General features: G+C 43.2%; 1 protein-coding gene across 2 annotated transcripts in view; it reads right to left on the bottom strand.

Moving 5' to 3' along the window:
• Positions 1-11973, bottom strand: part of LOC150080992 (A disintegrin and metalloproteinase with thrombospondin motifs like) — a 95158-nt gene extending 83185 nt beyond the window's left edge. For both annotated transcript variants that reach the window (XM_090382149.1, XM_090382150.1), the window contains exon 1: positions 11830-11973. In XM_090382149.1, coding sequence (XP_090238275.1) covers positions 11830-11877 — 48 coding nt within the window. In that variant the 5' untranslated portion in view covers positions 11878-11973. The remainder of the gene's footprint in view (positions 1-11829) is intronic.
• Between the last annotated feature and the right edge of the window lie 539 nt (positions 11974-12512).

Below are 12512 nucleotides of genomic sequence, written 5' to 3'. Positions count from 1 at the left end.
ACAGTAGTTGATGGCTGCTTTCTCTAGTGGCTTTTTGAAGAACTTGTATTAGTGACGTGTTAATTCTTCCCATGGACCACCAAACAAAAGTCGACATTAAAAAGAAAGTGGGATTATTTGCAATTAGACTAATTCGTGATTCGTTAAGAATACAAACCAAAGCGAATCGTACTCATTACGCTTAGATAAAAAGGGAAAAACCCGCAAAAGAAATAAGAGGAAATGCGGATGAATGAAGAAGGAAATGGTTTATTTCTCACTTGGAGCGACAAAGGCAAGCGCGCTGGGTGAAAGGCCATGGAAAACTCTGTACAGGTGGCGAAGGAGGGCACAACGAACAAGGTAGTTAGGTGTTCGCGTGCCCTGAAGGAAAGTCGTAGTAGGAGATGACAAATCAGCGTTGAACTACCCTTACGGATGTTATCCCGAAGTGCCTCTTCGTCTCGAAAGCTGCTTGTATTTTAACGCTTTATATATTACATTACACTTAACTATATTATATTTATTATATTATCATTTATTTATCTTAATAAATTTATTTTATCGGTCGTTGCAAGAAACTTGGATATTATTTGTTTTTGAGGTGTGGTTTAGATTGCTATTGGATCATTTTTAGGCGCGTGCATAATGCATCTGTGTCTTCACTCTGTCCGTCCCCATGTAATAAATCGACTCCTAGAAGACGGATTCTAACGAAATTAAAATAAAATTATTCATATTTTGGTTGTTGAAAAAAAAAAAAAAATTGTCCAGCCATTACAAATTTTGCTAAAATCGGAATAATTGAACTCTTACAATTATTTAGTTCTTTATCTATCCGTCTGTTCGCCCACACGTAATAACTCGAATTCCAATGGATGGATTTTCATGAAATCTTATATTTGGACCTTTATGGAAAAATCTGTAGCGCCGTTCCGAAATTTCATTAAAATGGGACCAACAGAAAATGGCAATTATTATTTTTTTTTGATACATACAATCGGGCTATCCAAATAACATATATTGTAGCTGGAGCACTGGATATTATGTTTATTGCCATGTTGTTGTTGTAAGGTTTTAAGAGCATCAGCGGCTAAGGCCATGCTGTCTGTAAATTGCGTGTGTTCCGTGGTCGAGTTTGTTTGCTGGATGAAAAATCAGAGTTTCCGGGAGAGAAAACCATGCAACCCTCGCCTGAGATCGATTAACTCAGCCACGTTGTGAAAGCGGTCGATAAAAATTCCTGGCGTCATTGACCGGATTCGAACTCAGATCTTTTCCACCCTATGTGGGGAGGATGGCGATTCTGTCAACTGTGCTACCTACCGGGGCATGTTTATTGCCATACGCTGATTGGAGGAATGAATGAGCAATGCGGTGGATGCACATAAATGAAATTTTCTCAGTTCTTGCTCTTTTTTTATTATAAATCATGAATTATTAACACACACTGAAGCACATTGATGCACATTGAAAAAACATAAGTTACCTTAACGATTTTGTTTCTGAAATATGAGGGAAATGATTCTGCCATCTTTAATGGGATTGTTTGCTTATTACCAAACTGTTTCACCTTTCAGACTAACGGGTTCGGAAGTGGGAGATACGCATCTCAACTATCCTGGCAAGAATAAACTTTTGCGTGTATTGCAGAGTCAAATAACTGGTTTTGTTTCTTTTCAGGACGAGAAATTTCCTCGCTGTGTGTGCTCGGAACAAAGGCCATTTAAAAGATGGGATCCTTCGAAAACCAGTATTTTAATGAAACGCCGCACAAATATAATGCCCTCCCTCCCCCACCGTCTAAAACTGGTTAGCCCCAGAGTGTCTTCATTTTGTATTCGTCGTCAGTAAACGACCTACACATTTTCCTCTTTTCTAAAAAGAATTTTGAATATTAACAAACACGCTCGCAGTGTTTGTTAATTTTTAAAGAATGTCGTTTGTGCTTCTTTACATTTTCTTTCTTCGTGTTCAAGACTGCGTTCTCTTCTTCTTCTTCACGCATGAATTCGTATCAAACAGTTCTTCCAATAACAACAAACAGCTAATTGGAAAAATGCTTGAAAGAAGCAATATTTTGTTTTCGATTTACTGAAAGATGGCATAAATACGCAACAGATATGACAAGAGGAAGAGGGACTCGTGGACAGAAGTGTTTGCACACCGTTGGGGGCGGAATAATCACACCACCTCCAGACAGGTATATCCTCAGATTACAGTACTTCGTCTCACACGTGCAACTTGTGATTCCCGTCAGCCCTTCGACCTCACGTTGCTTCGGTTGAACCTTGTGCAATGTTGTACGCGTGCTTTAAATAAAATGACACACCCCACAACGCTTCCTGATCCTTCAACACGCCCGCCCTCGCATTTTACCCGGATTACATCATCGGCCCACGAGCCACGCGTGTTTTACACTAATCGGATCATGGTGCAACATGACCCTACTGTCAAAGAATGGCACACCACTGCGATCGGGGTTAGTACTGCCTAGAGAAGGCGAAGAACTTTACAAGAGTGAAGGAAATACTCTCAGAGAGATCCTCCTGTTTGGACCCATCAGCATCGTTGTTGTTATCAAAATAATCCTCTTTCAAATTGGGGATCAGAAAGGCAAGGTTTTTCTTGGAATTTGTACTTAGAAAGACACGACCTTGATAGAATATCCATAGGTACTCTCATTGAGTTTAAAGTATATGATTTGAATTCGAACTAAGGACCGTCAAAATAATCCAGTCATGAGAAAAAGAGCGTTTACGTGTCCTCAATTTCTCTTTTTGGTACGGCAAGTGTTAGGATGTCAGTTTTATAAGAAACGTCCCAGAATTTAATCTTTAAAATATACAGTAATTAGTTATCTTCTTTCTGCAAGAGAACCGCATCAAATCAACGCCTTTTCTAGGTTGTAATTGACGATAGGGAAAGCCAGTGCAAGTTTCTCTGGACCCAACTGTATGGAGGAGGAAAGGAGGTTGCATTTAAGGAAAGAGAACGCCGGGCGCTGTGAGTCAGTACTGATTGTCCTGTCAATCTGATGGATTTTCTTTTTGTATGATAGAGACATGATTATCATTAGCAGTGGCAAACGATGCTGAAAAGCAAGCTTATAAAGTATCAACCAAAAAAAAAAAAAAAAAATCTCCCATTTCACCTATTCTTTCCCTCCAATAGTTTGTCTAGTTCTAGGCTGAATTTATTTAAGCTATCCGCTACCACAACAATAGATGGAAGCTTCTTCCAGCAACCGACCACCAGCTGGCTGAAGGTAAACTTCCCACATCTATTCTACAACTGACTTTTCTCAATTTTAGTTTAAGCCCCAGGCGCCTCCGTGGCCGGGTGGGCAGGAGCAGCAGTGCGTAGCACACGCTTCTTGATTAGACCGGGGTTCGAGCCCGTGACCATCAAATACGGAGGGTGCGGAAAGGTCAGGGAATGACCATCGCATATCCCCGGAGCAATATGGCCTTAGTTTCTAATGCTCCTAAAAACCAAATAACAGACAAACAGTTTATGCCCCCTCAGGTGATTATTCTGAGCAAGAGGAAGAATCCCATCAGCATTGAGCTTGCCCAAACCATTCAAGACCTTATACACCTCAATCAGATCACCTCGCAGGTGCCTAGTCTCGAGGTGCTGCAATTTGCAGACCTTAAGCCTTTCTTCGTAAGAGCGCCCCTTGGTTCCCCTCACCAGTCTTGTTGCCTTTCTCTGTACTCTTTCCAGCAGCTCTACATCTTTCCTAAAATGAGGCCTCTAGACTTGTACGCAGTACTCAAGGTGTGGCCTGACCACTGCCTTATACAAGGGGACAATCACTCCCTTATCTCTGTTAGCAAAGCTTCTGTATATCATTGATAAATCCCCATGAGCTATCCTGGCAGCCTGTCTGCATTGCTCAGAGAATTTCATTGCAGTACTTCGCATTTATCAATGTTAAACTTCAATTGCCATTTCTCAGCCAATCTGCCTAACTTTTCTAGATCCTGTTGCAGTAGCACACTGCCATTACTGTCATTAACAACCCTTCCAACCGTATCATCTGCAAATTTGGACATTAAGCCTGATATACCTTCAACAATGGGCCCAACACCGAACCCTGGAGGACTCCACCACAAAGAGCAACGTCCATTGATTACCAGTCTCTGGCTTCTTCCACAGATACAAAGAATGAAAAGGAAACACGATATTTAGCACTGTTTGCAACGTACACTAGTGAACAAAAGTTAAGGCATAAATGTGGTACCGAAGAACATTATATTATGAAATATGCAAATTAGCTTATGCGTTCCTGAAAATATGTTTAGCAGCGGAATTCGGACACCTTAATTGGGAAGGTGGAATTACCCATAACAGCGAGATTGCACTCAAAACTGATTTTCATAACGTCAATGTTCAAGGTTCCCACTGACGTCAAAGCCAATCTTCCAGGGGAATGAGCAGTATGAAATGTTTTGGAGGGGAGTGGGTGGTGGCTTGAAACTTTTTCAAAATCTAGATTATCCCACATATGCTCAGTGGGATTCAAGTGCCTTTCCAACCAGGAAATATCCTATTCTGAAGAAAATTATTTACTAGTTTCCTTCAACGGATGGGGAGAAACAAGCGCATCATCAGAATGACAAGTTTCACGCAGAGTCCTGCTGTGCCATAGCCAGTTTCAGAACCAAAATCTTTGATTGCGTGGAATGCATTTATTTGATGTTCAACAAAATCCATTCCAAAGTTCGGTTAAGAGGGAAATAGCTTTAAGAGATAAATGTTAAATTGCAATTATTTCTTCGTTAACAGCATCACTTCCTGGAACTTCTGCCAGTCCCTTGGTCATTGGCAGAAGTTAGCTGTTAACAAAGATGATAATTATGCATCATCTGCTATTTATCTCTTAATGGAAATAACCCGCGAAGAAAAGACTCTTTTAAAGTCACGATTGGAAAAATAGCGTTCCATCTATACATAGAAAAGGGGTGGTAAGGAATTGGAATCGGGCTTCAGCGAGAGTATGAGTCACATCGAAGAATAGCCAGTCGTCCCATCAAGCTCACCGATGAAAATATGACCAAAAATGCGACGCGTTTTCATCCAAAACAATGAAGTGCTCACACACGACCAACGAATAACCGGTATGAGAGGAAGAGCAGAAGAAAAGAAAAATCGCTTAGCGAAAAAACAAATATTATGATCCAACTAAACTGCACCCATCTCCAGCAGTGTTGCCTTGACCTGCATACAGAGTTAACGGCGGAAACAATCTCTTTTTTCTCTTGTCCAAGGACACGAACGCACAGAAAGGGAACTCAGTTGCTGCGATGAGTCACTTTGGTTTATTAGAATGGGCTGCGTTGGGTGGCCCGAAATATGTTCAATTCTCACGCGAAATTTGTTTTCACCGCGTCATTCGATTTTAGGTAGAGCCTGTAGAATCTCGGAAGAACCGGATTCGAACTTCGAAAAGGAATTTTGAACTCGGTTTCGTCTAAGACAAAAGGCCAATCTTTGTTTACAAGAGGTCAGCTCTTTCTTCCATTGCTTTCGCTACAGAAGAAAGGCACATCGATCCACCAATGGAGTCTTCTTGAGCTCAGCCTGACTCTGGCTCACAATTCCTATAACAATGAAAAACGCAACATTATAGGGAAGAGACGGTTGTGATGGTGGATAAAAATTTCAACAGTGATCCGATCCAGGGACAACGCTGGCGACGGAATCAGACCACTTCATCCGATTCAATGATTCATAGCGAGAAATGAAGGGTACGCCAGCTTGGTGTCTGGACTCATTATCTGTGGTAGATGGTCCAATGTCTGATGGGGGCTGTTAAACTCGCATTGTTGACCTTTGTTCAAAGAGAAAAATGCATTCCACTGAAAGCCATCAGCTTGTTGTTTGCTATCGCTAAAATTGAAACTGAAACTTCATAATCTCTGTCTTCATCCAACGTTTGATATATTTTACTGAGTACAAAATAACGAAGCTATGGTTGGTTGGTTGATTTGGCAGCTAAGGCACGAAGCTGTGGACTTAAAACATTGCGAATCCACTTTTGAATTACCCTGTTTGGTGGTGTTTTTTAATTCTTCGGGAAACATAGAGGACTATTCCCTGTTTTGGCAGCAGATTGGGCATCCAAGCCTCTTAGCCTGATTGCCCACTGGAAAGGTGGATATATTTTTTAATTGCCTTCGACATACATTCATTCCCCACAGGAATCTCTCAAGACTGCTACAGTTATGCCAGTCCAAGAAGCTCTCCTTCGTGGACTTCCCAGACAGCGGCCTCTGACCTTGATCCGGACGTTTTAAAGGATTTTTAATTATTTCAACGGACGGAAATGCAATTACGAGGCGCTGACGTTGCCCTCTATCGCATTCCTTGACCGCCAGGGGTGGAATGTTCTATCTACGGCAGCAGCGGGTATTCCTAAGGGATCTCCCGCTTCTTATCACTTTCCACAGTCGCTTATCTTCCGTTCCCATCACTGCGGAAACAATGGCGACACCGTAACGGGAGCACGGCTTCCTACACACACACACACTCGACCGAAGGAGGAAAAAGTAGCTCGGAAAGCGCGCGCAGCGTTATCGAGTCACGATCTCTGGGTCACTAGGATGTTCTCCTTTCTCGCGTATCCGCTCGACGTCTTCCCTAAATTATGAAACCGTAGTGGGTGGAAGACCCGAAACGCCAACCGCCCACAGCATTGTTTATACAACAATGGAACGCACGTGGGAATTACGAGCGGTGAAACCGAGAAACTCGAAGGCCGGGACTGGTTTTTCTCACGCGTCTGCTTCAGCATGCGAAGAACGCTGCGGCTCTTTTAAATCCGCCTTGAGCTCCGTCATTACTTTTAAAATAACGAGCGCACTAATGGCACCGATAGAGCGCCGCCGCTTTCTCTCACAGGCCGCTCTGCGTCGCAGTGACCCACGGAAAGGGGGAGGAAGGGAAGGGATCCGCGAGACCATAACTTAATAACGGGACGAGCGTTGCGCGCACTCGTCATGAATGACTCGGGACTCCGTGATGTTTCGTACACGCAGCGCGGGATATTACCGTTGAATGAGTTTAACCTCCGTGATCGGATGTCGGAATGGCATGCGGAACTTCGAGTAATGTTCTCCGTAAGGGAAAGCCGTTACGGCCCCAACAGAGCGACCACTTTCACAAACGCGTCTCGCCTTAATGGTGCAGATTCGACGATAAGGGTGAGAAAACCACAGACTTTCCTCCACCCCCCTCCTTCGTGCAGCGTCCATTGCACTTGACCACCGTCTTGTGGCAACCCCGAAAGAGTGTATTCCGAAGGGCCATTTGTTTTCAAGCATTTAACGATGGTGGTTGCCGCTCACGCCATCTGGTGGAATAAGAAAATATCTCGCCGGGTTGAGAGTTTAAAGTCTTCTTAATATCGATTTACTTCTTTTGGCAGACGGAATACGGTTTCAAATCCCGTCATGGTCACGTGCATAGCGGCATTTCTCAGCCTTAAATTTCGGTCACCCCACTTCCAAATCACGCTTTCCGGCGTGAAAAATAAACGCTAAAAAAAGGTGGGGAGCCAGGAACGTTAATTACCCCTTTATGCAAATAAATCCCTTTTGGAATTCCGAGCGTTCGCAGTACGAGTGCGTGAACATTGAAAACACCTCCGCCCGCTCAACGGCACGCCGCGTAACAGCGAACACATTCCCACACTCGCCCGACAGCAACTCCTCCCCCTCTTCCAAGGAAAGCGACAAGTGAACGCAGTAGCGGGCGAGAAGAACGATTGTTGTGCCGGTCCCACGACCCCATGGCACACTTTCGCCACGAAACAGCCGACGCTCGGCTCTCTCATCGCTCTGAGCATCCTTTCCGATATCTTTATCGCTATCCTCCGCTGCGTGTGATGGATCAACTCAACTTTTGGGGTGAAAATTTAAAATTCGCAGCTCCATCTAGCGAGCATTTAGCATAGAGAATCGCGGGTATTTAAGAAAACTATAACGAGTCCCTGCAGACGAAACAATGTGTTGAGCACGTGTCAAGGGGACACATTCCCCCACACAAAAAAGCAGAATTTAAAACATAAGGGTGTCCACAAACCTCCTTTACAAAACTCAGAAATTATTCTGTGAGGAGAGTACACGATAGAACCTAAAACCTCTTCCAGTTGATAGAGGATATCTTCAAGATTTTTTATTCATCAACTCTAAAATGTGCGGACTGTAATTCTGGTGGAATTTACCAAAAAAAAAAAACTTTTAGTTTTTGTCATCGATCGACAGCATCTGTATGAGCTGTAACTTTAGAGATTTCATCTTTAGATGGCAACGTTATACATTGTTGACCTTGACACGTTACGCTCATGTCGTATGGATTTCCCCAGGCTTCGCGTAAAACTTCTTCGAATCCTCTCCACTATGTCCTCGTTGACTTTTGTTCTGCCCACCATCTAGGCCGGGATGACTGCATAAACAGGCATCCTTTATCAATTTTCTACTCGGTGGCTTCTTTTTAAATTGTAATTTACGCATAACAGGGACGCAGGTTGAACCAAAGTACTCACTAAGCTTCTCGGAGTCGATAAATTTCAACATGCTTAGAGTTTTGCTATTACGCTGCCATCTACTACAGCGTGCACATTTTTTGGTTGGTGAATAAAAACTTGAAAATATCCTCTATCACCTAGAAGTGGCTTCAGATTTGTATCCTATTCGCACACAAAGTTCTAGTTCTGCAAAGGTTTGTGGATTTTCCCAGCAAACAGACCAGAGAATATACCCAATACACAGACACTCCATGGCTTTGATGTTTTTGATGAAAAAAACAAAACTTTAGATCTATGCCAAGAAGATGCGAAAAAATTCTCAGCAATGACCAAAGCCTTTCATCTTTAAATGGATGCCTTTAGAAGACATCCACCTTTTGAAGAAATGAAAATTTAAGAATTCAGTCTTCCAACACGAGCTAGAAACAACGCTAAAGTTTACAATGGAAGAAGCACGTGTGTCACATCTGTGGTCAGAACCATGCTGAACTCGTTTTCGATACAAAAGGAACTATCCATTAGGAATCTATAGAGTCAAACAATGAGGAAAAATACAGAATCTTTGACAGGATTGGGGGAAGTGACGTCGATCAACTCTATTTCCCAACTCAATAGGACCATACATTGATGAAGGTATATCAAGCTTAATGTCTAAGTTTGCAGACGATACGAAGGTTGGCAGGGTTGTTAATGACAGTAATGGCAGTGTGCTACTGCAATAGGATCTGGAAAAGTTGAGCAGATGGGCTGAGAGGTGGCAACTGAAGTTTAACATTCACAAATGCAAAGTACAGTACTGCATATGAGTAGAAGTAACTCCAGAGTGACGTGCCAACTGGGTGGCCAACTGAGAATGAAAAGGACCTGGGGTTAATAGTGCAGGATATGAAGTTTTCTGAGCAGTTCAGACGGTCTGCAAGAGTAGCTCATGGTGTCTTGTCAATGATATACAGGAATTTTGCTAGCAGGGATAAGGGGGTGATTGTCCCCTTATATAAGGCAATGGTCAGGCCACACCTTGAGTACTGTATACAGGTCTGGAGGCCTCATTTTAAGAAGGATGTAGAGTTGCTTGAGCGTATACTGAGAAGGACAAGATTTGCGGAACAAAGGGGTCCTCTTACCAAGAAAGGCTTAAGTTCTGCAAATTCCAGCGGCTGGGGACTAGGCGGTGATCTGTGTGCAAATTGAAGTGTGCAAGGCCTTGAATGGGTTGAGCAAGCTCAATGCTAATGGGATTCTTCCTCTTGCTCAGATTACTCACCTGAGGGGACATGAATTCAAATTGAGAAAAGACAGATGTAGAATAGATCTGCTGATGGTTGATAGTTGGAACAAACTTCCATCTCTTGTAGTAAATAAACTTCTCCATAAATTCTGAAACCCCATTTCCACCACTTGGCCATACAAGTGACTTTTGCATCATGACAATGCGCCTTCCCACAGAGGAAATTTTTGGAACATTCGCCCCAAGGTGTCGCACGTTACTGTTTCCGTTTCAGAAAGTGAGAAACTTCAAAGAATCCCCTTTCGATGATTTGCAGACGGGGTCGAAAAGTTGGAACGTTCTCATAAAATGCAAAAGGAGTACTTTGAAGGCGGCCATCCCCAGTAAAGTTTAGTGATGATTCTGCTTTTCATTAGACAGATTATAAAAGGTGGGTGGTCGATACTTAACACAGTCACGGTTAGTTTGCAGAAGCCACAGAAAGCGAAGTGGATATCGCTGATTTGGGTCATAAAAGAATTGTCTGCCGTCCGTGGTTAAAAAAAAAATCTATCCTTGTATCGCAGCCTCGGCCGGTCCACCCCCCCCCCTCCCCTGCAGCTCTTTCGCTACGCCGTACCTGAGAGACTGAAGCATTTTTCGAGAATTCTTTGAATACATTTAAAGCGAAGTCACGCGCCAGCTCATTCCAATGGACCCAAGAACGCGTTACGATATTACTTTGTAATCGGCCGTATAGAGCACGTGGTGGGCATTGTCAGGTTGTCAGGGTAACTCACCGACAGCACAATCAACAATGAAACCTGGAGACGCTTAATAAATCTGGCAGGAAACAGCCTCGCGTGGGTGCTCGCAAGTCGCGTGGAGAAAGCAATTAAGTGGGAAGGATCATTATGAGTGCAGCCCGCTTAACTATCCCTTCTTTTAATGCCATCTGCAGAATGGCGCGAGATCAGATAATACAATCCATCTTCTTATCTGCGATACTTGAGTTTCTCTTACTCTTTTTGTTTTTCTGGCACTTCTTGACTGATCATGGATATCGTGAACAGGAGCCGGCCCTTGCCCAATTAATCTTATCTCGGTTTATTGTATCAGAGGATTCTCTTTGATACCATCGATGACTTTTCATATTGGAACCATGTCTTGGCTCCCCTAACGCCATCTGTTGGCATTTTTCTGTATTTGCATTACGATGACCGCCTCTTTTTCTTAGAGTCCTGGGACTTATTCTTCAAATACTAACCTGGCAAGCTTCTCTCATCAGCTGGATATTTGTAAAACCATCGGGAAATGTTTGTTTTGGCTCAACTATGTCACGAGGCATTGAAAACATTCAGCGCAAGCGTTGTGTAGGAGTGTAAGGGAATTCTCGAGTCTTTGTAACTATGTCAAAAGAAAGTTAGGTTTGCCAGTTAGTATGTGTGTCAAGAAGTATACCGGAAGGGGGTGAAGCGATCGCTCAACGTTTTATAAAGGGGGGGGGAGAAGATTTTTAAAACAAAACAACCGATAACAAAAAAGGAAAATAATTTATTTAAAACATTTCTAAGACATTTTTAAAACTGCGTTTAATAATTTTTAAGAAAAGAAACAATCATTGAACGAATTTTACTCGCGTGTACCAAAGTAATTCAGCTTTCTTAAAACAATAACGCGTATCATTCTTTATTCTTTGGAATGACAACATCAAACTGAGCTTTAACACCCGCCTACGACGGAAGACAAATTCCTCAACTTATCGCAAAGAAATGATGCGAAACCTTGTCAGGTACTGTATTTACAATTTTGTTTTCCAAATCGAACTGGAAGGGTTGAATCAGTCTAAAGACCCCGCTCACGTAGGACATCGGCAAATAGAACGAAAGAAGTAACAGATCGATATGCATTCATCAGACCAAAAGACATCGCTGGGATTTTAGCCGTTAATCTTATTCCTAAATGAGACCCCTTGCCCGAAGCATCAGCAGTTCCGATGCTTCGGCCAATGAGGCTAAGCGTGACCTGCTGTTATTAAAAAGCAAATCGGTTCAACGGAACAAACAACGGATGCAAATGTCCACTTACTTTCGTCCTCCCTGCTTACCTGAAAGCGTCGGTAATTATGTTTGGCGCGATCCTCATAACCGGGCATCTCATTCACCTCTCCGTTATTCGACGCCGATCCTTTCGCGTGCTGTTAGCAGCGGAGTACGCAGAGCCCGTGTCAGAGGGCGGGGGAAATTGTACTTGTTCCGTGCACTTGTCTGGCGAGTGTAACCCCTCATCTGGGAAACCCTTTCCTTTATAAAGTGTGCACATCACGTGAGGACGCGTGGTGCAAGGCCGGGGTCAACAGGTAGACCTTGTCTCTGTCAGCTTACTTGGTATGCACGCTCGCTAACCCGCTTCTGTTTTTCTGCGGTTTCAGAAAGGGTTCTTCCCCTTTATTCCCCCCCTTCCACCCACAGCCCTCTTAATTGTTTACTGCTCGCGGATACTCAGTAAACAGGAGTCCGCAGACAGGTGCGCACTTCATCGTGGAGAAAGAGAACATCCTCCCTTTGGCACCGAAGTCTGTGCAAGGTGGAAGATAATTTCTGGAGATGCGCGGCCGAATTAAGTGATCTGTTAGAAGTTTTTCAATTAATCATTGCAGCGTGTGAAAGACAAGGATGCAACGTATCTGTCAGCATCCTCGCGATTTCTATGAAGCATGCGCAGACAAGCATATAACGCGGTTATATGCTTGACTGTCAGGTTAATAAAATACTCCAGCGGGCGTATTGA

The sequence above is a fragment of the Mastigoproctus giganteus genome, chromosome 9, assembly GCF_048544385.1.
Source record: "Mastigoproctus giganteus isolate SK-2022 chromosome 9, ASM4854438v1, whole genome shotgun sequence".
Lineage (NCBI taxonomy): Eukaryota > Metazoa > Arthropoda > Arachnida > Uropygi > Thelyphonidae > Mastigoproctus > Mastigoproctus giganteus.
This window is presented reverse-complemented; position numbering and strand designations above follow the sequence as displayed.